This window comes from Porites lutea, chromosome 5 (assembly GCF_958299795.1).
Source record: "Porites lutea chromosome 5, jaPorLute2.1, whole genome shotgun sequence".
In the NCBI taxonomy this organism is placed as follows: Eukaryota; Metazoa; Cnidaria; class Anthozoa; order Scleractinia; family Poritidae; genus Porites; species Porites lutea.
Window position 1 is genome coordinate 31,873,068 of NC_133205.1, and position 25,232 is coordinate 31,898,299.

General features: G+C 37.4%; 3 protein-coding genes across 4 annotated transcripts; 2 read left to right on the top strand and 1 right to left on the bottom strand.

Moving 5' to 3' along the window:
• The first annotated feature begins 90 nt into the window (after positions 1-90).
• LOC140939077 (mitochondrial thiamine pyrophosphate carrier-like) lies at positions 91-11,438 on the top strand. Its single transcript, XM_073388634.1, has 10 exons — positions 91-369; positions 1,911-1,990; positions 2,340-2,391; positions 3,517-3,592; positions 4,838-4,941; positions 6,040-6,109; positions 6,738-6,838; positions 7,580-7,693; positions 10,074-10,211; positions 11,280-11,438. Exons 1-10 carry the CDS (start codon positions 187-189, stop codon positions 11,391-11,393), a joined length of 1,032 nt encoding a protein of 343 aa, XP_073244735.1. The 5' UTR covers positions 91-186; the 3' UTR covers positions 11,394-11,438.
• A 1,575-nt stretch (positions 11,439-13,013) lies between these two features.
• LOC140939079 (protein C10-like) lies at positions 13,014-16,650 on the bottom strand. 2 transcript variants are annotated; one of them, XM_073388637.1, is made up of 3 exons: positions 16,527-16,650; positions 14,544-14,720; positions 13,014-14,074 (listed from the first exon to the last, which is right to left on the bottom strand). In XM_073388637.1, exons 2-3 carry the CDS (start codon positions 14,713-14,715, stop codon positions 13,935-13,937), a joined length of 312 nt encoding a protein of 103 aa, XP_073244738.1. In that variant the 5' UTR covers positions 14,716-14,720; positions 16,527-16,650; the 3' UTR covers positions 13,014-13,934. The 2 variants fall into 2 exon arrangements, with proteins under 2 accessions (XP_073244738.1, XP_073244737.1); XM_073388636.1 differs by lacking the exon at positions 16,527-16,650 and adding an exon at positions 16,178-16,352.
• Positions 16,324-24,500, top strand: LOC140939078 (transcription initiation factor IIB-like). The gene is made up of 10 exons (XM_073388635.1): positions 16,324-16,437; positions 16,555-16,659; positions 18,604-18,685; positions 19,364-19,465; positions 19,750-19,836; positions 20,243-20,372; positions 21,180-21,289; positions 21,844-21,938; positions 22,110-22,186; positions 24,244-24,500. Exons 1-10 carry the CDS (start codon positions 16,427-16,429, stop codon positions 24,375-24,377), a joined length of 933 nt encoding a protein of 310 aa, XP_073244736.1. The 5' UTR covers positions 16,324-16,426; the 3' UTR covers positions 24,378-24,500.
• The last annotated feature ends 732 nt before the right edge of the window (positions 24,501-25,232 follow it).

The following is a 25,232-nucleotide window of genomic DNA, read 5'->3' on the forward strand; positions in this document are numbered from 1 at the left end:
GAACAAAGAATAGTCACGTGGCTAGTTTAAGATCCCGCGGGAATACCACTAGTACTTAGTTCTCCCTCTCTTAATTCGCCTTAAAGATGGCGGAAGCAGCGCGAGCCACCACAGTTGGCCACTATGACATAGTTATTCTATCAAATTGTACGGTTCATAGATATACTTTTTACCCCTGGGAAGTGAATGGGAGTGAAAAATGTCTTCAGTGAAAAGATGGTGGGTTTTGATCCAAAAAATAAGGAGCAATTGTCTTCTTTGCAATGTGGTTTTTGCGGAGCTTCATCTGGTGTAATAACGCGTGTGGTGGTACAGCCTCTCGATGTTCTTAAAATACGATTTCAGTTACAGATTGAACCTACAACAAAGGTATTTAACACAGAGCTCACCTATAACTGACCTAACTGGTTGTCAATTAAGATTCAATGGATTGCTGATTTTTGAAGGACTTTGCCCAATATACCCCCTCCCCCCTTAAAAAAAGCGAAACAAAACAAAAGAAGCAAATAAAATAATAATAAAAAATTGTACAACCATTGTTTCAGTTTTCTCCTGGGTATTACAGTCGTCCCCTGAGAAAGAAAGAACAATGCTTTTCAAAATCTTTTGGGGAAAAAGTTGTATTATTAATGTGAAAATGGTGAATACAATCCCCATATATTACTTATGCATACTTTTTCAAAGCCAAATCAAGAGATGAAATGAGAGCCAGATTTAAATCAAAAGTCCGGGAACAATAGTGTACATAAGATATGTATTGCGCTATGCATGATGGAAAAATCTACCTGAAAACTTAAGAAATCAGAAATCTTATGGCCGCTTTAAATATTTGATGATTAAGAAATGTATACAGTTAGGGTAGTCACTAAGATTTCAAGTTGCTGGGTAAATACAACAAGTAGGCAGGGAATCAAACAGCTAGGGATTTCTTTTGGTTCTATTTTTCTTCTGTTTTCCTGTGAAAGTAGCCAGGGGCCACATTCATAGTAGCTGGGGGAAATCCCCGGCCCCTGCCTCTTAATGACAGCCCTGTTGACAGTAAAAAGTAAAACAGTACAGTAAAAAAGTACAGTAAAAATACCAAAAATTGATGAGTTACATCATTTCATAATAGAGTTTATATTGTAATATTAAGCACCAATTGTATGATAATAATTTAATGGTTTAGTGAAGCAGGAATCTCCTCTGAAAAGCTCAGTAGAGCTTGCCGAGATCCCCTGCTCATGTATACCAGAACTTAAGTACTTAGTAAGCATTTCAAAAATCAAGGCATGATTCTGTGGCTCACAGGTTGTCTGGCCTGCACATCACATTGGTGAAAAGACCAAAAATATAGGGGAACTTGAAGTTGGAGAAATAGCTTGCCAGCAAAATGGCCATAAATCATTCTACACATTTAATTCTTTATTTGTCTATCTATCATTGTAAAATTAGTATTATACATTTGGTATTTGTTGGTTGCATTAAATTCAGCTTTGACCGCAACACTCTTTTATGTGACATGAATGATGTTCATTATAAATTATGGATTTATTCTATTGATGTCAAAACCACTCTGGCATGCATTACCTTGCCTATGCTTTGTAATTTGTAGACAAGAAATTCTCACACCTCTTTTTAATGTCACCCTAAAAGAAAGAAAAAAAACTCACATGAATCTAGTTCTTCTCTTTATGACAGCTACATTAATTTTACACTCTTGTTCACTGGCTTTATTTGAGTTCTAGTTAATTTTATTAGACTGTTTGCACCTCTAATTGGTGAAATTATTGATGCTTTAGTTTAGATTTTGAAAACTCAATTTAATATACAAAATGCTTATAGCAGTACTGGTAAATTTAAAAATTGTATTTTTAATTGTTCTTAAATTATCTTCCAGAGAACATGATTTTTTTCTCTGTCTCTTGCAGGGTATTTCAAGAGGTAAATACTCAGGAATATGGCAGGCATTAAGATTAGTCTATAAGGAAGAAGGATTTGCTTCTCTTTGGTAAGTTATATAAAGCAGCATATACAAAAGTTTGAAGTTAATTGGTTCAACTTGAGCATATTTTTATACAACACATAAAATTATCTATTTTGTAAGAAACTTTCCTATTTTATGCTGGAGCTTTAGGCAGCTAACTTACTAGTTTGCATAAAAAATAATGCACTTTCAGGGTTGTCACTAAGATTTCAAGTTGCCGGGTAAACACAACAAGTAGGCGGGGAATCAAACGGCTAAGGATTTCTTTTGGTTCTATTTTTCTCCTATTTTCCAATAAAAGTAGCCGGGGGCCGGGGAAAATCCCCGGCCCCCGGCTCTTAATGACAACCCTGCACATTGTTTGTTTAATCAGGAAAGGTCATGTACCAGCTCAAGCTCTGTCAGTGATATATGGATCTGTGCAAGTAAGTGTTAATGTTATTATCAATGTGGCCTTTCTTGCACAAGCATCCCAACTGCATAATGACATTCAAAATAATGGGATTTTCTTGCTGGGCAAGTACCTTTTAACCCTTTAAGTGCCAATAGTGACCAAGATCAAATTTCTCCAAACAATATCCATACACTGTCAAGAGATAAGTTATAAGAATTAATAAAATGATCACACAAGAGAAAATGCCTTGATCTATTATCAAATTATCTCTACTTATTCTTTAAGGAAATGTATATAGATCAGTTTGGAGAATTTGTATGTGGATACTGGGGCTTAAAGGGTTAAAGTGGACTTGCCTAATGGGTAAGCAAGTCATCTTACAACAAAATCATTAACTAAGACCAGACGAGCACGAATCGGCCCTGGGTAAGCAAAATATAAGTTCTGCTTACCCAAATAACAACCTTTAATTCAAAATTTTTTCGATCCCTGCTTAATCATACATTTTTAATATAAGGCTGTGAGAATTAAGAGAATGATCAGCAAAGATATCTTGTTTATCTCAAACCAGACCTCAAACCTCATTCCTAGTGTATCTCATCTTTCCACTCTTTGGAAATGCAGCTAAATAAAGCTATCATCCTCATGGCAAACATTTCTCTCTCTCTCATCACTCAAAATGCCCCAAAATGCAATTTTCATTAACCCCTAAATTTAGATTTTCCTATGGGAAGCCCCTGACTCGCCCAGTGAAAGGGTGGCAGTGCCCCCTCCCCCTCATACCTACCCCTACTCACATCTGTGCCACATGAAAGATGTGCCATTCAATCTAATCAGATGCTGCTTACCGTTTTTCCTTCTACTCCAAATTATCTGAAGAACCCTGGTTGTAGTGTCATGCAAAGAATGTTATATGTATATTACTATGAGAACTCCCAATCATATAGGTTCTGTTGTGTTGTTTATTTGTTTGATTGTGTTTGTTACTCACAAAATAGAATCACAAAAGGTCTTGTAATGTCGTGATCATTCAATGTACTTGATGATAGCTGCATGTGTTGTATTTTAACAATTGGACGTTCGCTTAGCTGGCTTGACACTTGACTGGTATGACTTCTAAATTATAATAAAAGATTGTGTCTTGCCTTTGATTCAGTTCATGGTATTTGAAGCTGTCACAGAAGTTATGTGGAGAGCATACCCCACCTGTACCTCTCCAAAGTGGAAGCCAGGTTATTACTCATAACTGTAAGGCGCTGGTCTATCTCTGATAGAGGGCCGGCCATTTTTCTGGGGGGTCATTTTCAGATAAGGGAGTGTTACATGGGAGGTCATTTTAATAATATTGTCACAGTACAGTGATGCCATTGATTGACAAAAGCTTTAATTTTATTTTTATTAAGAAAAACAGGGTTGCCACTAAGATTTCAAGTTGCCGGGTAAATACAACAAGTAGGCGGGGAATCAAATGGCTAGGGATTTCTTTTGGTCCTATTTTTCTTCTATTTTCCAATAAAAGTAGCCGGGGGCCACTCTCTTAGTAGCCGGGGAAAATCCCCAGCCCCCGGCTCTTAATGACAATCCTGGAAAAACCCAAGCTTTTTAAGGTCTCATTAGAGCAGTATTTCAATCACAAAGTAGTACAAAGTAGTAACCAGCGTGAATTGAAATTGAATGTAATAGCCATAAATGGTAATCTCCGATCTTATTAAGGTGACTTAGATAAAGTATGTGCTGAACTTCTGCTCAATTTGTAGCCTGCAGAACAGGTGTTTTTATTTCTTGTAATGTTTTTCAGGTAAGAGAAGGCAAGCTCTTGCCTTGGAAAACACGAAAAAAATAATGCCTATTCTGCAGAGTACACAATATGTAGCTAGAATATTTGTAATTCGCACAGCAATCAGATATGGGTCACTTTCACAATAGTTGAAATGTATTGAGGGTGACTTTTAAAAAGCTACAATCCCTGACAAAACTACTTGAGAACATTTTTTCCTCAATGCGCACTCTCTTATGCAACAAAACTCTTTCCAAATCAATGGCTTTGTGTAAAGTTAACCTTTCTCAAAGTTCAAAGTTGCTTCCTACAAATGCTCAGAGATCAGACTTTCTTTTGAAGACACAAGAACACTGTTTCCAGGGGCAGGGGCATTGCTTTCCAAGTATGCAATTTTATCAAGAGTAGCTAGGATAAATTGGAGGTTGTTTTGGAAATCTTCTAAGCTTTCTCAAAATAACTACCCCCCCCCCCCGTCCCCCCCACAGGTAATAAATAACTAGCCCCCAATGAATGCACATGACACTTCCTATTTTTTCAAGTCTTTCTAAAACTTTTTGATGAAACAGTGAAATTGAGGCAGTAAAACAAATGCCTATAATCATATGATATGTTAAAGTAATATCATTTTGTTTTGCATCTGTAATTTCTTGTGATCATTAATATTGAAGGATCTCCATGTTTGTTCTTTTAAACACAGTAACTCACTTTGTCTGTGGTGGAATTGCTGGATGTCTTGCAAGTACAGTTGCACAACCTGTAGATGTTATTCGAACAAGGCTTGTTGCTCAGGGTGAGCCTAAGGTAAATGTACAGTCAAAGCTGACTCGATCGTCCCTAGTCGTCTCTTGTCTCCTAATTAAATATTTACGAGGGATGCAGGTGGAAGATGTGCGGGGGGGGGGGGGGGGATGGGAAGGAGGAAAAAGGGGAGATGACGTCTCTTCCTGTTCCCTCTATCCTTCCCATTGTCCGCTTTGCCAAGATGCTGTTATAGTCTCCCATGGCCACGACCATTCTATGACCACCTACAAAAATTAGTGATAAGAGATGACTGGCGACAAGTCAGTAGTCAAAGTTTGCACAGATTAACTCACACCCTTGGGAAGCAGGAAAAGTGTCTGCATCTGAGGCTGGTGTGTTACAGGAATAATCCACGTAAGCTGCCACCAGCAGCATAGAGTATGAGTGCATTCTTATGAGAGCTTATTTCACTAATCACTCTAATCAAGGTTAATACGGATACAGTAAAATACATTAATTATACTCATAATTATTTGTTTGTTGTATTGTCCTTTACATATCAATACTGCTAATATATAAATATAGGAAATAGGAAAAAAACTACACTTTCATCCCGACAAGCCTGTTTCGTGATCGCTCACTCTTCAGGGGATTTAATGATAAGGATATTCAAAACCATCCGCTATATACTTTTAGATTACATCGTTGGGGAAAATTTAATTTAAATGTTTAGTTGTTACGTAGCTGAGGAAGAAGTACGCTAATATATATATTTTTAAAAAAAAAACCATTATGTTCTGTATACTAAGTGGATTTTCCTTTGTTGAGACCATTTTTAATAGAGATACTTACTTTAAATCAAAAGAATACTTAGACAAATCCTATCTCCTGAAACTTTCTGCTGCTATTTCAGGAACTTATAAATAGTGTAGAGTTTGTATGGATAATGAAAGACGGCATTGTTAAAGCAGCTGTAATAGGTCACATATGGTCAGGAATTATGACTTTGTTTATAGACTCAAAAATTAGATCTGCATTGCTACACATCTTCTTAGGTCTTTGGAATACCGGTACATCCTTTTGCTATGCAAATCTTTTGAAAACCTTTTATTATTCTTTCGTAAATATGTGAATTAAAAAAAATGTATTTCATACTAGATGTACAAGAATCTTTATGAAGCTGCTTCCAAAATGTATTGTAATGAGGGACCCAGATCATTTTACAGAGGTAATAAGGCCTTAATCAGTTTGTTTTCCCTTTGATTGGTTATAAATTAATTTGTCTAGTTTTAATTACCGTTAATTTCTTCAGTTGTGCTCGCTAGTGTGCCTATTAAATTGAAACCCCCAAAAATTGCTCAAAGTTGCAGAGAAACCCCCCAAAATCTCAAATTAACAGATTTGCCTTTGGGAATTTTGCCAAAAAAGGTGTTTTGGTCACTGTCTGGCTATAAAGAAATAGAACTTACCACAAGGCAGTTTACAGGTTGTACCTTTGTGGTCTTCTGATCGAGATGCAAAATATTAGTTTTCTATGTTCAGGTATGTGCAGAAAGCAAAATTTCGAGTTAGTTTTTAGGTTTAAAAGTGACACAGCAGTCTTCATTTTTTTTTTCACTTTCTCTCCTCCCCTCTTCTTTTTCTTTTCCTGCCTTGTTTTTTTTTTTTTTTGCTGGACATTTAGTAGGCTTCATTTTGGTAAGAAACGATTATGGGGAAAGCTTTTAGGATCATGGGATTAGATGAAAGGAAATGTAGGTGGCACTTGAAGGATGTACCTACTTTAGACAGTAATATCAAACACTTTTGAGACACTTTGTATTTGATGATTCCTCCTTTCTTTTTTTATCCTGTAGGGCTGGTGCCAACTCTAGTTCAAATTTTTCCACATGCTGGTCTACAGTTTGGATTTTATACCTTTTTCAAGACTCTGTGGGAGGTCATTTTTAGTTCCAAGGTACATTGATGAATACAGTCATAGTCAGAAATTAAACCCTAGTAATTTTCTCATGTCGCAGTCACTTGAGCTTTTCAGCTCGGACATTGCAGCATTTGTTACTTGACTTACATGTTTTTACTTATTTATAAATATGTAATAATCAGACACATCAAAACCTCAAATTAAACTCAACACAGTGGGTTTAAAAGCTAATATAGCTTATGCAGCCATGTAAAAAAAATGTTAACAGGATAATAAAAATTAAGAAACTTGCTAAACTTAAAAAACAGTGACCACACCTGAAAATTTTCAGGAATGTTGATTTGTTTACCGGCCAATCAGAATAAAGTTAAAGACATGGAAGTGATGGAAACCACGAAACTAAATACATTGTACTAATAACCACTGCTGTATGCAGTTTGCATTTAGTTTTCTCACACCTAATTGGCTAATTTTTCTCCCAACACAAATGTTCTGTGCTCAAAATTAATAATTATTCTTCTCGAGGAAATTCGTGTAAAATTCTTAAACTAGCAACAGAGGGTTTTGATGCCTTAGACATGTATAAGGATACAGTCTTTTGTGAGAATTTCTCGAATGCTTGCATGGTTTGTTCTTTCTTCCACTCAGAGAGTTTAATGGTTAAAAACTAATAAATGATTGTTGCTAAAAAGGCAAGTTCCCCAAGGGCTTTGTTTGACACTTGTCATAAAGTTTTTATAAGTTCATTATGTCTGATGTCAGCACAATTATTTACAGAGAGGTCCTGGTGAAGCAGCTGGTGTCAAGGAGAGCCTTGTTTGTGGTGGATTATCAGGAATATGTGGTAAAGCAGTTATTTATCCTCTTGACATGGTCAAAAAGAGACTGCAGGTGTGTTAGCTTATAACTGCCATGATCGATGTAGGTCATCTGCACAGTTGAACCTCCATGAGCGACCTGTGATGGACAAAACACTGACCCCCCCAGTCCATTCACTATCCCAATGGACTACCCATATGGATTACCCTAAAATGGACTATGCCTCTGATGTTGACTGATTAGGGATGGGAAAATAGATGAATCAAGTTTCAGGTCAGTTTTCCCAGTATAATGACCCTGAATGGGACCTGATTCACGCCTTACCCTAATCACTTAAAGTGCCTATCACCTAAATTTTTTTTTGTTTTTCTTATCTGAAACTACACCTTATTAAAATAACTTCTGCAAAAAAATTTTGCAATTTGAACCAAAGACGATTTTTTTTAGAATTTTTTAAAAACATTCAAATTTGCCTCAATTTTGGCACACAATTCGTCTTAGTCTTCTTTCGGGGTATGACGTACTTTAAGGAACACGTGACTTTAACGACAGGAAAACATTAAAAGTTCTGGTAGGTTTTTCTATTTCAGAAAAACTTTCTTCTTGCGAAGACATTTCTGATTGAATCCTTACTTGTAATTGATCTTTTTTGTGTACAGCTGGTGAAGGAAAGGTAATGTGAGTTCCTTAATTTAGGTCACATGACGTAATATATGAGCCTGCTAGTTTGCGTGATCAGCGGCGCGGGTGTACCGCAAAAATGTGCACTTCAAAAATTGGTTAAAAAATCGCGTTTTGTTGAAATGGCAAAATTTTTTTGCAGAAGTTATTTAAATAAGGTATAGTTTCAGATAAGAAAATATAAAATTTTTGGTGATGGGCACTTTAACTTCAGCAGCATACTTTATTTTAGGGTAATTGATATGGGTGGTCTATGGGGATAGTACATGGACCTGGGCTCAGTCGTTTGTCCACCAACTGAGTGACCAACTGAGTGGCACTTGATCTGGTGGCGGGGCTGGAAAAGGAAGGAGAGCTTGCAACTATGTCTCTGGAATTTGAATATCTGCATCAAAAAAGTCGATGCGAAGTGCTGATTGGCCAAGATGACATTAGTAATGACGTCATTACCCTTGGCACATGTTTTTCCATGTTTGTTTACATTCGCACTCATTTCCGCGTTACGCTGATTGGTGGAAATTTGACAGCTCAGTCGATGGGCAGCCACAGGGGAATTGAAGGTGGAATTCAAATTCCAGAGATATAGTTGCAAGCTCTCTTTCCTTTTCCCGCCCCGCTGCCAGAGCGCCCCGGAGAGCTAATGCTCCCAAACTGCGCTTGTAAGCGACCACTTGATGCATGGTGCGATCCCTTTGTTCGCTTAGTTTTTATACTACACCACTCGGAGAATATGAAAAACTGAGTGACAACATGGAACTACACTTACAAGTAACTTACAAATTGCGTGTAACTTATTCTCTTCCAATAAGGGAATGTGTCATGGACCCTTTCTTAGAAAAAACACCTTTCAGTTTGATTCTTGTAAGCACCACTTAATCGCTGCATTTTGTGTGGTCACTTATGGGAGGTTCTACTGTGTTTTAGTTTTTTAAAAAACTATGTGTAAGCCTAATTAATTGTCAAAAAGAATGAATGGTCAGCTTTTATATTACTGAAGAAGGTTAATTGCTGCTACTTTTGTCACGTGTTAATAATAAAAACTCAGAGGAATGCCCCAGCAGAGTAGTAAGTCCAAAACTCAAAGTTGGTGGTGATTTTTGCCAGAAGCCGGATAATTTTGGAAACCGTGCTTAAATAATCTTTTTATTAATATCTTATTAGTATCCAATTTCTCCTTACAATAAATTATGACTGTTTAAGCAAAAGCTAAAGGAAATATCTCCAACAAATAATTTTTTAGGCCTAGACTCTTACACAAATTTTCTTCATCAGGGTGACTGGGTTCACTTGCACCTTGAAAGTCCTTGAAAGTCCTTGAATTTTGAAGTTAAAATTCAAGGCCTTGAAAGTCCTTGAAAATTGCAGTCGGTGGTGGAAAGTCCTTGAATTTCTGTGCGGCTAACTTTATCCAACCCAAAAGAAAAGGAGCAAACACAGAAAGACGTTCAGGATAAATTGCTCATGTTGTGGAATGGAGTCCTTGAAGGCTACAAACCCTGTACTAATTATGGGGATAGACACACTGTATATACCCACTGATCCTCCAAATTCTTGTTTCATTATCATTTTTCGGTGAACAGCTTCAGAAATGAGTTTCATCACTTTCACTACAAGGTAATCAGGGATCAGATCAGGTTAAGAGACAGAATAAACCCATAGTGATGCATGTGAACCATTCATTTGATAATTCTTTTCCTGACTGTCATAGCTACAGTGCCATACATTAAAAATGTAGTGATGATCAATTATTGGTGCTCCCCATTTTTTAAAGGTGCAAGGCTTTCATCAAGCTAGAAAGAGTTTTGGAAGAGTTCAGTCTTACAGTGGTATGATTGACTGCTTCAAGGTTATTGCAAAGGAAGAGGGAGCCACTGGCTTCTTTAAAGGACTTGCTCCCAGCACACTTAAGGTATCATTCTTAATCCCCTGAATTTTGTTGGGACAATGCCTTGGCTGATGTAATCATAAGCTTGAAAACCAGGTAGGGGCAAAGGATGAGAATTTGCTGCCCTGAATGAACTGCTCTTGAAGATCCAGTTAAGGACAACTTTGTCTTCTAAGTCCAGGAAGAAAACTTTCAAACCATAGCAGAATGAGTTAAGAAAAAGGCAAAAAGGCACGTGAAGTTGACCTGATAATAACAATAATAATAATAATAATAATAATAATAATAATAATAATAATAATAATAATAATAGTAATAATAATAATAATAAGGACTTTATTGGATAACACAATTACTGGAAAGTCCAGTAGTTTTTGTTGTGGTTCAGCGTTTTTGTCTTAGAATGGGGTGTTTCTTCATACCATGTATGACCTATGTCTGTTTATTTTACATGTATGAGTGGTATGAAGAAATGAATAGTTTAAGTCTATTTTAGGGTAGCACTTTTTGGTACCTGGTCTTAAATAGGGCTGCAAAATTCAGCTTTACAAGGTCTGGTGAAGGCTAACATAGTAAGGGGTTCCAGAGAGACACACCCACTTATTTATTATGAGAGCGCTATAAGTAGGGAAGGGCCGGGCTTGAAGAGTAAGTAGAAAATGAGAAATGCAGTGATACCATTCTGTCGTCCTGGCCATGAATCTTATCTAGTTATGTAGTTAAACACAAAACTCTATGACTTTCAGGCCTTTCCAGGACTCACACCACCTCGGTTGAGATACAGAGTGACATAGTTAAAAATCTAATGAAGGTTCCCCGGGTTGTGGTTTTTCTAGTTTCCTGCAAGAATTGAGTATCAGGTATCCATAACTGTTTATCCAGAATTAAGGCGAGGTTTCAGTCTTGTGATAGAGAAAACAATAAAATGATTCACCCATGACAAAAGCAGATTGCAAACAAGGCATAGTTTACAGCTTCACTAGTGTTGTGCAAGCAGCTGTATGTTTTAATTCGAAACATGACCAAGTTAATCTTATTTATGGATACCGAATACTCTAGCATTAATAATTGTCAGTTGCTTTATTTTTTCAGGCTGGTTTGTCTGTAGCCCTTATTTTTTGTACGTATGAACAGTGCCTGGCAATGATAAGAAGTTACATTCATGAGGAGGAATTGCCAGCAGTTACATCAGAATCAAGAAGATAGCTACACAGAAGGAATTTAAATAATATATTAACTGTACGATATGAATATTATTATTCAATAAAAATTATTTTCATTTTGATGTTTTTTACTTAGCGTCACATACAGGTAATAAACACTGGTCGGAATTATAATTTTCTGAATCATTGTTAGCCAATAATATCAATAATATTAATCAGTGATTAATGACTTTAATTTTTGCAAAATTTATAATACTACACTAGATAGTTAAATCTGGAAATATGGCTACAGTTTATTATATATATATATATTCATAAGAGCAGATCCAAGAAAATTTAAGTCACTAATTTTGTTTTAACCCATTCGCTCCTGGAGATTTTGCCGAAAAACGCGTTTTGAAGCTAGTCGAGTGGTTTTCTGGTCACTGTCGTGCTATAAAGAGCTAAAACTTACCACAAACCGGTTTACAGGTCGTACACTTAGCAGCCTTCTGATCCAGATGCAAAATATCAGCTTGCAAAGTTCGGGCATGCTCAGAAAGCAAGATTTCGACATAGTTTTTGGGTTTAAAAGTGACACAGCAGTCTTGACTTTTACTTTTCGCTTTCTCTCCTCCCTTCTTTTTTCGCTTTTCTTGCCTCATTTTTTTTTTCTCTTGCTGGGCATTTAGTAGGCTTCATTTTGGTGGGAAGAGTTTTTAGGAAAGCTTTTAGGATCTTAGGATTAGGTGAAAGGAAAGGTAGGTGGGTAATGGAACAAGATTTTCATGGAGATTTTCAGGTCCTTGTCATGTGGTTTTTTGCTTCTTTCTCCGGTGTCCTTGACTGAATTGTGCTCATTCTGGTATGGTTTGAAAGATCTCTTCACTCTGCACAAGTTAGCGAAGAAAGTTGTCCTTGACCGTTCAAACTGATGACGTCACAAAGGGTAGAAAGGACCTGGATCCGCACGGGCGGTTACGGGCGGTTCAGGGGCGAATGGGTTAATGAAAATAAATGTGTGAATAGCTACCTAACTAAATGTGCAAGATGTTCTTATCATTACCTAAAAGTAATCGTTAAGAAGTAAATAGAAAGAATAACTTGTGACAAAGCAACTTTTTCACTAAATGAATCATCTAAGAAGGCAGGAAACTTTAAAAAAACATGTTTCAATAGCCTTAATTATTTGTTGCAGGTTTATGTACTGAATGGCAGTATGCCATAAAATAAGGTATTTATTTAGTGTCATTTTTTCAGTACAATATCAAGTTCTTCTATAGGGTAAGAGTATGTGAATTTGCTATTTATGAAGAAATTTTTGAATATTAAAATAAGATTTGATGAAAATATGACACCACAAGAAAAATTCACTGCAGTAAACACTGTAACTGCACAGCTTCATCCTCAGTTTTTAATTTTATATTCCGTACTTTTATTGTATAATATAACAGTAGATTATTGGTTCATTGTTTTAAGAGTTTAGCTCAATATATAGAAGGGCAAACTCTAGATTTTATTTAGGAGATACACAGTAGCCCAAAGAACTCTGTAATTTGACCTTCTTGTGGCAACAATAGGAAATGCATTGCTGCCTGACTGTTCTTTGAAAGGCTATTTCCAGCCCAGATAATAATGTGTTATTCTGTGTTAATTATAACTTGCTTTAACAATTTAAAAAAAAAGTGTGGGGCAATGAAAAAATTTGGAATCTCAATTTACTGGTATCTAACTTGTGACCTTTTAACAATTAATTATCACAGTCAGACACCCTTGTTACTAAGGGCAATGGGTTTTTTTACCTGTCACATTCCACAGGTCACCATGCAACAGATAAATAAACTGGACCACAAGTGTCTCCTACCCCTCATCCCTATTAAAAATGTTCTTTTTGATTGAGGGGAAACCATTTGGTCTCTGTTTCTGTGGTCAAAGAAACAGAGAGTGGTAATCGTGTCCTGTGGAGGTCATGGTAACACGAGCATCTGGTTGGTTCATTCCATTCTCAATAGTCTGCATAACACTCATTGCCTCTACCCTCCCACGCAGATGTTCTTTTGGCTCGTCATCCAGTCCTTCCCCAACAAGTTTTCGTGGGAAAGGAATGAGTGACAATAAGCCCTAAGAACATCAATGTGGCCTGGGAGCGGAGACTATCATTTTCTCATATGTTTTGATACTCTCATGCCTTATGCCTCCTCACCCATGCACACCATTCATTAAATGTAAAGAAGATCATATTACTGCCGTTTGACCCAACTTTTGCTGGTGCAAAAAGAAAGCCAGAAAAGATTCAGGCTTGTACATATGATTTTCCCCGTTTTGCCACTATCATGCTGTTCTTATATTTAGTTTTTGAAGTTTTTTTTATTGAGTACTAGTATTCAACAGTAAAGTAAGATAGATGCATAAGTGCAGCTGAAATTTTCAAAACTATTTACAACATCAAGATTTCTAATCTAAAATATGATATGTACAAAGAAATACACTTACAAATACACGTTACATTAATTATGTAGTTCACTTTGTAAAAGTATTCACTCATCAACTCTACGTGACAATTATACATTAAAAAATGTAGAAAAATCAGGTCAGGTAAGAAAGATCATGTGACATCTCTAGGAACAAACAGTGGTGGACGAGGTAAGAGAGGAATGAATCGTGACTTTAGATCTTCTGCCATTCTAGCTATTTCTTCATCATCTTTCTCAAACAATTTGATGGCATGAGTGAAAGTAAGAGAACCTATAAAAAAAAAATAAGCAGTTCAAAATAAATGGTTGGAATAACTTACTGTTCTCATTACCACCATTGATTAAAATCAAGAGCCATTTCGAGAATTAAAGGTCGTCAAAAAAAAGAGTAAAACTGCACGCAACATCCCTGAAAGGTATTGTGGGTAGTTTAAAGTTAACAGCTTCATGCCATCAGTATTTTAGGGAATTATCTGAGTTTGTAGATTTGATAGCTACAGTATCAGGACCTTCCTTTGCATAATCTTTACCTCCCAGAAGATTTTTTACATCTTAATAATTTCAAGACTGATATAATTTCAGTGAAATGTTCTTTGCCAAATATTCACAAAAACTAGCATAATAGTCTTCAAGAATATTTATGATATTATAAGAAGTGACACCAACTTTGTCAAATATGTATAGTCCATGCATCTTACTTTTAATTTAGTTCGATTGATATATCACTTGGGTAGGAATACCTGCTCCATCATCTGAAAAGCCATGGCTTTTAATAACTTCTTGCTGGATGTCAGCGGCAAATGGAAGCCGATCTTGAAGAAGCTTTACCAAGTCACTCCCTGCCTCCTGTTCTATTTCCAGCATTCTTGTCTGATGCTCTGGCCTTTCAAATGCCAGCAACACATCTCTCATGGCAGCTAAGATTTAATCATGATACATTATAAGAATACATAGGACTAATCTAATAATATTATTAGATAAACCTTTACACAAGACTTGTTGATTTTATGCAGGACATACAGCTCGTATTGAAATCCACAAAGAGATTGTCCTTGCCTTCATGTGAAGCTTAGTGGTACAGTGTAACCTTGATATAATGAACGGTCAAGAGACTGGCAACATTTATTTTTTGTAACAAGGTTCTTTTTCACATATTTTGCTATTACTTGGGTAAAGAAAATCATCTGTCATACCAAGAGTTTGATATAATTTTATAGTGGTTCATTATATCAGGCTTCCAATGTATGCTCAGACAACGCTCTATTCTAGAGTAGAACTTGCTATTTTTTATACCCTATCCTTGACTTACATAAAACTGCTTTTGACAAAATTAATAAGTATACCTGCTACTGCAGCTCATATTTGCTTACCCTTGCAGTATCCAAATCAATCGCCTAAAACTTGTACTTTTTAATCTTGAACACTGTACCATACTGCATCTATTTTATTGCCACACCCATGACACCAATGGGTAGTTCAAGAACTTTGAGGTGTGATAGGAAATGGGGGAGTAGATAGAGAAGATTTAATAGACATGCACAAATTGTGGCCCCCTGATAGTTTGGGTGTTTGAAATTTGTGGGTGGGAAATGTAAGAGAGGGAGGGAGCTTTCAAAAATGTTTCCTTCAAAGGGGGCATTAATAAGTACATAGAATTTTTACTGAAGTATTTGCCAGCGTTAGAAAGATTTTTTTTTATTGTGAAATTTCTCAGCACCAGCTGATAACAGCCCGTGATCCCACATTCCTGCTCCTTTTTCAGGGGAATCTTGCATCCCGAGCTTCTGTCAAGGCTAAACCATTTTCTTCCCCAATGCTGCATCCGTGCGCAAATTTGGCAAATCCCTTGTCCCGATAACCTTTCCCCAATCCTGCACTGTATATTTGCCAAATCGCGGATTCCGGGATCACGCACCCAACCTCACCCCAGTGCGGCCCAGTGCTTCTCTTACTCTACCCCTTGTGACAAACATTTTTCCTCCACTCTATTTTTCACTCATTTGCATAAAGATCTAACACAATACTGGCCGTAAAAACACTGAGTATAGTAAATATTTGAAATAACAGAGCTTTTAATGATCGAAAAAGTATTTCTTCATTAAACGACGCCGCGTTTCCCAAATGAAAACAAGGGGGCTGTTCGCTAATTCCTAGAGTTTACGTGTTTTTACAAGTTCCTCTCGAGCTTGTGCAGTCCATTTTTATCCGAAGATTTCACCTGATGTGTTTGAACAATTCCTGTTTTCCTCTGAAGGTCGATCAAAGTAAGTGATATTTATATACGTATGTCGCCGGAAGAGTAACCGGAAAATCGCGTATTAGCACTAAGCCAATCTAATTAAACAAGTTTCTCAACAACAATCGTACGAATTACCTTTAACTTGATCCGCTGTTACATTGGATAAGCGATTTCCAGCCATGACAAAATGGAGAAAAAACTGAAAGGAGGAATTCAAAAATCAAGCGACGCGTAAACAACAACCTTGCTTTGGGGGGATTACAGACGAAACATCTTTTTTCAGACTGTTACGTCACTTCCGGTTTAGCCGTAAAAGTTATAAAGGGCGGTAGCCCAGCATTTTTGTTGGAGTCGAGAGTTGACACGAGTAACAACTGCAGTAAGATGGCGAGTGGGTAAGTCGTTTCTTTATTTTTTGTAACGTTAACGATGCTCCTCTTGAATCCCTTATGACAAAACATTCTGTCAAGATGTCCTGACTTACTTATTCGTTGTTTTTACTTCGATTGCAGCTCGCAAACAATAAAATGTGTCCATCATCCCGAGGCGCCATTGATTGAAGACTATCGCGCTGGAGATATGATCTGCTCTGAGTGTGGTCTTGTCGTTGGAGATAGGTAGAACCCTAGAAGAATTTTTCATTCTTCTTTAAAATTATCTGAATTACTCCGACAAAGCTTTCTGAAAACAGTCACAGAAAAATCGTGTAGGAATTCAATTTCAGATCCGTTCGAACCATTAAGCTTACGAAAATGCTTACATAAATGTGGCATAGTTTTTATCTATTTCCTGATCGCAGAAAGGTAGTTTTAAAGAACAATAAGTTTTGAGTTCCTTTCCTTGTGTTGTACGTGACTGAGGATTGTAGCTAGCTGAAGATACTATCGATTAGTACTCTGCCGGCAGGATCAGCTGAAACCGGCCTGTAAATTATACTAAACTCAGTTTACCTGCAAAATTACAGGATGTGCTGACGTCATAAACTTTTAATGAGCAATCCCAAGCAATCCCTATATTTAGCGCAAGAGAATATATTCGCGTTAATGAAGGCATTTCATTAAGAATGAAACAAAATATTTGTGGCTTTGGTCAGGATTTTGATAGTAACTAGCAAACAACAACTGAGTAGTACCACGGCCTCATAATGATGCAAGCCACCAAAACCTGCGGGGGACCCCCTAGGGGGGGGAAGTTCCCATAAATGAGGGTCAACTGCCAATGGGGTTTATTGCATAATGAATAAAGGCCTTTTTTCACTGCCATAGGCATATAAATAACAAAATATTAACTTTCGGACATAAACGCAAATTCATTCCCTCACCTTGGTACAAGGGTGCGGGGGGGGGGGGGGGGGTTGATGAAACCCCTCCCCGCAGATGCAGATATGCTGCAGTATTTCAAAATGATTTTACCTTCATTGGAAAGCCTTTGATTTACTCAACAAGATGAGGTATATTTTATGGGTGGTGGCACTGCTGGAGGCCTATGACATCACCAACAATGGTCACCATCTTGGCTGCCATCTTGGATTTTACCAAGAATTAAAAGTCAAGTTAAAACCGTGATAAATGGTTATTTTTTGTGCTTCACATGTATAGTTGGCAAGTGTAGTTACAGATTGTCAATTAGACAAGAAGTTTTATTACCAATTCCTTTTCCTTTCTTTGAACCCATTTAAGAGTGCCTGTGCAATGGCTCCTAATGTCCAATTACTTACACACGAGACATAATTTCCTATTACATTGTCCTATTAATGCTGAAATCAGGGCTGCCAATAGCTAATTAGATTAGAGAATTTTGTTATAGTTATGATAAGCGGCACAACGACTGAGTAAAGAAATTCAGATGTCATTGAGTACTTTTGTTCAAGAATTTTATTCACTGAAAGAGGATGAATTATTGGAAACTGTAGCTGTGCTGCCTTCCAGGTTTAACCATGGAAGACAAATCAGGGTGTCAGTAAGGCAGAATTTGTAAGAAAGAATTCTCTTCAGACTTATTTGATGAAGTGTTCAAGAATATTTTGCAGTACAGTACTGGAAAAGTGGGAGAGAACTTGGGAGTCTTAAGGGAGTGTTTGATTTGGAAACACCACCCTACAAACGATTTTGCCATCTGCAGGACTCACAACCATGCCAACTAAATAACTAAACTTTTTTTGCTGCTTACTGACTAACTAGTGTTTTTATAGCTGTTTTCTGTCTAAGCAGCATATTTTTAGATGTATACTGACCACAGCTATACCCCATGGACAACAGGTCTTTGAGACTGTGGACCTGTTCCAGACAAACAGAGTTGAATTTGTGGATTTGAGAATATTTCTATGTAATTGTGGATTGTGTAGATCCAGAAAACATCCATACTTCCCCCACAGAAGGGACTGGAAATTCCTGGGGGGTGGGGGGTTTTCAAAGGCCCAAAAAGTTAAGTAAATGTATGAAGCTTGACTTGAATTTCCAGAGAGGTGGGGGGGTCTAACAAAACATCCCTTCCATGGGGGAGGTATGGATAATTTTTGGAGCCACACATTAAAGTTTGTGTTTTCCCTGTGCATTTTGTAGAGTTGTAGATGTAGGTTCAGAATGGCGTACATTTAGTAATGAGAAGTCCACCAGTGACCCATCCCGTGTAGGAGCTGCCCAGGTAAGGATAGCTGTTAGGTTAAACGACTCTGGTTTAACTTACAGTTGGTGAGAAAATTGTTCAGACCTCAAATGGGTAACTTTGGTGAACAAAACAATCCACACCCCTCCCCTCTCTCCTCTATTCATTGTTTTCTACGGGTAGCTTAAACAGCAACACAACATTGCATGGAGGGGGTGGGGAAGGAGAAGCTAACATTAGAGAGACCTTATAGGGCAAAGTGTCTAAACTAAATTTGTCACCAATAGTAGGTTAATTCTCAATTTCCATAGTTAGCTCCTAGATAGGGACAGGAGGCAATGAATCAATTAATGATCAAGAATCAACTTAAATCAGAATTAAACCTGAAATTAAATTAGAGCCAGTAATATACCTACTTGTCATTGCAGCTTGTAACAGTTTAAAATAACCACTTCATGTTATCCATTTGAATCCTATTGTACACTTTAAAAAGCACTTCTTTCAAACTGAGCACACAATGCATTGTGAATACCAGTGTTCTCGTTCTTTTTACCGTTAAGCTTCCTGTCTAATTTGTATACATGATTTATATTAAAATAAAGCTTGTAAATTTAAGAGCTACATAACCTTAACTTTAGCTCTAGGTTCTAAAGCTATACTGTCCAATATATTTGCTGTGAGAGTTGTTTTTTATATGTGGTTAATCTTTTACTTCAGAACCCATTACTGAGTGGAGGTGACCTGTCAACAATGATTGAGAGAGTACCACAGGGGAACAGTTCAGGAGAGGGCTACTCAAAATACCACAATCGAGGAGGGGTATGTTTAACTAATAACAACTTGAGTCTCTACTTAACTTTCATAAGTACATTAATTTGCAGTTAGTTATCATTTACCATGGATCTAGGACATACAATCTCAGATAGGACAACACAACCATTATAATTTCTGCACATTATTCATCAGTACCATCAATATTATCACTGTTGGTCACAAAAAACAAAGCACTTTGCCACTACATCACCAAAACCTTTAGATTGTCCTTTGAAGTCTCTTCATTTTATAAGGTTAATATTATGTTAACCAGTTTATTTATTTTGCAGTTAACTGGCTCAGACAGGAGTCTCATGAATGCTTTCAGGGAAATTGGTGTTATGGCTGATAGGATAAATCTTCCCAGAAAAATTCAGGTAAGTAATCTTGACATCATAGAATACAATAGTTAATTTACAAAATGCTGAAGTTGTTACAAAATGCCATAACCTATATTCCACAAGTGTTGGTTATAAGAAGAATGCAGCAGAACAGAGCTGGTTTAATACATGTTAGATGTAGTTCCTCTGGGATGATCGGGATTAATTTTATGACCGAAGATTACTCAGATTGGCCATGATGCATCAAAGGAACTGCTACATCCCATTTGGACAAGGAATTGTCAGTTCCTTTGGTACACAACGGCCTGAGTGATCTTGGATGGTAATTCCTGATCTGTATAATCCAAAGGAAACATGCTCCCTAGAAGTGGGTTAATATGCTATAAGGATACCAAGTTAATATTTTATGTAGTGATTCAGTGGGTGCCTTCTTCTTTCTCAGGACCGTGCAAATGAACTTTTTAAACAAGTTCATGAACAAAAGAGCTTAAAAGGAAGAAGTAATGATGCCATTGCATCTGCTTGTTTGTACATTGCCTGTAGACAGGAGGGTGTACCTAGGACGTTTAAAGGTATGATCTTCATAATGTCTCTTAAAACAACGTAACTTTCAGCCCGTCTTTGCCATTTCATAAGTAAGTCAAACTTTTTGAACGTTTTGTATTTTTTAGAAAATGCTTAAACGAAAGAAGTTAGTTGGCAATAGAACCATCTGTAACATTAAAAAAACCTTATAAATAAATAAAGAAAGAACTTATTGCTATTATAAGTTTTTTGGGTGTTGCAGATGGCTCCATCACCCAAGTGAAACAGTGCAGAATATTTTCATATAATGGCTACATCTCTGTATTTTAATTGAGTTGACAAAAAATATCACCATCATTTAATAGGTGCCATGATCCAATCAATGCAGGTCTGCATTAATTTATCTCCACCTAAAGTGATCTTACCTATCCTTGTTCATTTATTATGGTTCATCTTAAACCAGTCCTCGATTTTCTCCTTTCATTTTGTTCCTGTTCTTCTTTATCCTTTTCCTTTCTATTTTTATTTTCAGTATCTAATTACCTCTGTACACCATCTTTTTTTCTTATATATGTAGCCTGTTCCAGGCTCCGAGATAGTGGTGAAAAGTCGTTCAGTAAAAAGAAATGCGAAAAACGCGCGGGGGATGAGGAGAGACAGGGCTCCCATTTTTCTCGCCGCCACCGCCCCCTTTCCCAAGTCGCACGCGTCTTATTTTTGCTTTGCTGGTTTTAATACGTCCGCACTATACTATCTGAGAGCCTAGCACAGGCTATTTTATATGTGGCCAAAGTAACGAGACTTCCTCCCTTCGCCCTTTATAGCAATTAACGTGTGAAACTTCTTGTCCACAGAAATTTGTGCAATTAGCAAAATCTCCAAGAAAGAAATAGGTCGTTGTTTCAAGTTAATATTAAAGGCCCTGGAAACAAGCGTTCACCTTATTACAACAACAGATTTTATGGTCAGTGAGATAAGTTTCACTTTTTATTTAGTAACTCTCAATAAAACTAAGAGCCAAGAAGGGTTGAAATTTTAGGGCATCTTACCAGTACTTTTTCTCGAATTTTCGCTAGAATTTCTTCTCCTATCTTTGTTGGTAATAAAAGACTGTAAAAAACCCTGATCATGACTTTCAAAAGAAGAAATTTTAAAATGGGGAAACTTTTGAGAACGTCCAGTTTACGGTGTGAGCATGGTGTGGGTGATTAAAAATAGGGCAGACAGTATTAATGCGACCTTTTTATCGAGGAGAATATATAAAAAAATGCATCAAAACTGTGCGTTTAATATCATCATGCATTCTGGAAAAGAAGTAGATGCTTGAGGAGGTCTTTTAATAGTGCTACTTACTCCAGTTTTCGTCCCAAGTTCAGTTTGTTTCTTGTTATCTTGTTTGTGTTCTAGAGTGGGAGAAATTGTAACGTAGAAATGAATAGTAAGAATAGGCTGACTACAAGATGTCATGTTTACGTGATGAAAAGTGGAACCTTGTGATGTTTCCTTTCTCTCTTTCAGTCAAGATTTTGTTCCAATCTTGGCCTCCGAGCGGAAGTACAGAAGGCAGCTACACATATCGCCCGTAAAGCGGTTGATTTAGATTTAGTTCCTGGGTAAGTCTAATTCTCTCGCCCTTCAAAAACAAGCCACGAAACCGTTCAAAAGAAAGAATCAGGTCAAGTGATGGTCCGGAGCCAAATTTCTGTCCATATTCGCCCAACAAATAAATGCTTGGCAAAATGTTGCGCGGTACTTACCGTGATCTCTTTTTCCTCTTCTTTCAGACGGAGTCCAATTTCAGTTGCGGCTGCAGCCATTTACATGGCATCCCAAGCGTCAGATGAGAAAAGATCACAGAAAGGTATATGATATACCATTATTTGTTTTTGTTTACAAATCCCTCCCATTAGTATGTTCACACTACAGTGAAACTTCTATTAAGCGGACACCTTCGGGACCTTCCCAAGTGTCCGCTTAATAGAGGTTGTAAAAATTGCGCAATGTTTGTTAACGATCAACTTTCAACGGTTACTCTGTACTGTGATAAAGTTGCATGTTGTTAAAGAAGCTACCCAGAGTTCAAGCTCATTACCTTTCATTACGAAATTTAATTTGTTTGTAACTGAAAAAACTTTAACTGACTTCAGTCCGTATTTCAAGGACGTAATCCAATACTACTATTGCCAATTCAGTCCGGTGTCCGCTTAATAGAGGTGTCCGCTGATTAGGGGTTCGTTATAAAGGGAAATATGAGACGTTAATTTCGGGACCCGGCTTAGTGTCCGATTAATAGAGGGTGTCCGCTTAATTGTAGACTACGAGTAGTCCCCCATTTTTCCTCAGGGATAGTAGAGCGAGCGAGACTAGCTTAATTGGGGGTCCGCTTAATAGAAGTTTAACTGTATATCGCTGGATAGCTTTTTGTGCTGGTATAGTATGAACACCTATACGATATCATGCGACTTTCAAAAGAGATCGGCGCTGCGCAGGTCACCGTTCTTATGTGTGAAGCAGAGCAGAAGCCCTATCCGACAGGGTGTTCCTGCCGGCGCAAAAGTAATCCGGTAGAATGTGAACACTGCCTAAATTGGGTTTTGCATTGCGTTCTGAAACACTAATATTAAATATTGGTAATGTAAATTCTACCACAGACTTTGTGTGTACGTTTTTCTAAAGAAAAGAAGATATGGTATAATTTACAATCATTTGGTCGCAGAGAATGTAATACGTTTGATTAGCTGGTCTGAATGTTAGAAGTTCGAGCTTTTGCCTTTTAGACGTGAGGTCAACTTTGTTGTGCGCTTTTTCTTACTGCAGTTTAGCCTGCCGTATTAGCAAAGCACTTATTACTAAGCTCGAAGCTTTGAGACGTTGAATAATAAAGTTATGCCAGATTATACTACTATTTCTTAAGGCAACAAAACGCCACTGGATGTTTCTCTGTGTTTCGTAAACTGTAAATGTGGTTAGCTATCTCCCACTGTCTATAGATGTTTGAATGGGTGGGCATTTCTCTAATAGACCAACATCGCGACCAGGAGATTATAGCAATACTCTGTGATGCTTTATGCCTCAGAAACAAAGTCAACTTTCCTGTAGCTCATATACTGTTTAGTGGCGGATGTCTAGTAGAGACCTTCGGATTCTAAGACAAGAACGACTTTGAGAACGATTTTTTTTCTATACTAATTAGTGCGCGCTTGTGAACCATCGTCATTTTGGCGGGAAAAGATGAAAGTGGTCGTCATTTATATTCTACTACGAGTTTTAACGAGAAGTAGTTACGGAAACAGGTTATCAAATGTTAGAACTTTATGATTTTTCGATCCGAAGAGGCTTTAACCCCCGTCAATACAGATAACTGTGTACAAAAAAGTGCAATGAAGCTTTCCAGTGTGTCTCTCTTTTAAGAATACGCGTCACATCTCGTCCTGGTAGTCGTTCTCGTCCGCGAATCTAAAGGTCTCTAGTGTAGGAGTCCCCGGTCCTCGACTTATCCTGACCTCAGATCGAAACAAGGAGGCCTGGAGGGTGTTTCTTTCTAGTTCCAGCTAAAACGTTTTCACTTAAGGCCTGGGGAGGCATACTTTACGTGATGTCCCATGATCCTCCATTGCTGCGGTGTAGGACCCAGACCTTGAGAGAAGGGGGACCGCTCTCTTAGGGGGAGGGGGAGGGGGAACAACGGCGCTGTCGAAAAAAATCATTTCCTCGGCACCTCGGTTTTGTTCCAATATAATGGGGTGGGAGTGCTCCCCTAAACCCACATAGCTCACACAGTAATATAACTCCTGAGAAAGAGCATCTCTTTTTTGCCTCTTCTCCGGAAGAAGAGTACTTTTACTTTGTTACTTTGTTACTTAGCTACACCGGTCAGTTTGTAACCGAATGCATGTCTGCTTTGTTTTTGTTTGATAGAAATCGGTGATATTGCTGGTGTAGCCGATGTGACGATTCGTCAGTCCTACAGACTCATATATCTCCGAGCAGCTGAACTCTTTCCAAGCGACTTTAAATTTGTTACACCGGTGGACAAGCTTCCGAATCTTTGAGCCTAAAATTCGTCTGTGAACACTGTTGTTGTCACACCTCATGGACTCTATGTTAATATTATTGACATTTTATGTATTGAGGAGTTAAGCTAAGGTTTTAGTAAATTTTCATTGAGCTCAGTTTCTCTGCATTAATTGGAGTGTATAAACCATCACCCGTTTTCGACCTAATCACTGTGGTGTTCCTGCTCACCGTATTCAAGACTCTGCTGAGCAGATAAAGATTTATGAGTAATTAATTGAGCAGGACAAAAACCGCGGTTGTCAGGGTAACAAAATATAGGGGGAGGCCTTCTCTGGATGCCAGAGACTTTTCACTGATGTACGCTTTTTACAGTTGTAGTGAATGGTCTGAAAAGTTTGGTTCCTGCATGGTATAGGTTTCCTTGAATCGCTTACTTGATAACTGTGAGTCTGGAAAGAGAAATCCATCTTTTGGAAAAATTCTGGAAATGTATTCCATTTTGCATTCAAAAATTTGTACGAACCCGGTAACTAGTCTTTCAAAATTCCGCTTTTTTTGAATGCATTTATACCTACAGTCTCCAATTTTCTACACCCAACTAGTGCTAGATTCCAGCAGCTCTAAATAAATAGGTTATCATACGTCATTTCTAATTGTCTGTATATAAACCCTTCAACCACTAATCTCAAAATTTGTCCTATTTGTTGCCTCTTTACATTCCTGTAAAAGTATTGGAGAGGAGTTGCTTATAAAAATGTGACCCAAGTGTCGATTCAATTCATCTCGATCGTGATCAGTCTGGTTTATAAAGCATTGACTTTATAAAAGGAGAAATGGAATGAAATCACAACGATTGCTTCTTTTATTGTAAGAATAAAATTTATAATGAA

Bases quoted from the DNA above. Each gene is read 5' to 3' on its own strand.
- LOC140939078 (XM_073388635.1), top strand. The intron at 16,660-18,603 runs GTAGAACCCTAG...TGCATTTTGTAG, and splicing joins GGTCTTGTCGTTGGAGATAG to AGTTGTAGATGTAGGTTCAG. The intron at 19,837-20,242 runs GTAAGTAATCTT...CTTCTTTCTCAG, and splicing joins ATCTTCCCAGAAAAATTCAG to GACCGTGCAAATGAACTTTT.
- LOC140939077 (XM_073388634.1), top strand. From the start codon at position 187: ATGGGAGTGAAAAATGTCTTCAGTGAAAAGATGGTGGGTTTTGATCCA. The intron at 370-1,910 runs GTATTTAACACA...TGTCTCTTGCAG, and splicing joins AGATTGAACCTACAACAAAG to GGTATTTCAAGAGGTAAATA. The intron at 3,593-4,837 runs GTTATTACTCAT...TTTTAAACACAG, and splicing joins CTCTCCAAAGTGGAAGCCAG to TAACTCACTTTGTCTGTGGT.
- LOC140939079 (XM_073388636.1), bottom strand. From the start codon at position 16,223: ATGGCTGGAAATCGCTTATCCAATGTAACAGCGGATCAAGTTAAAG. The intron at 14,721-16,177 runs GTAATTCGTACG...ATTAAATCTTAG, and splicing joins AACAGCGGATCAAGTTAAAG to CTGCCATGAGAGATGTGTTG. The intron at 14,075-14,543 runs GTATTCCTACCC...TTTTTTTTATAG, and splicing joins CTTTTCAGATGATGGAGCAG to GTTCTCTTACTTTCACTCAT.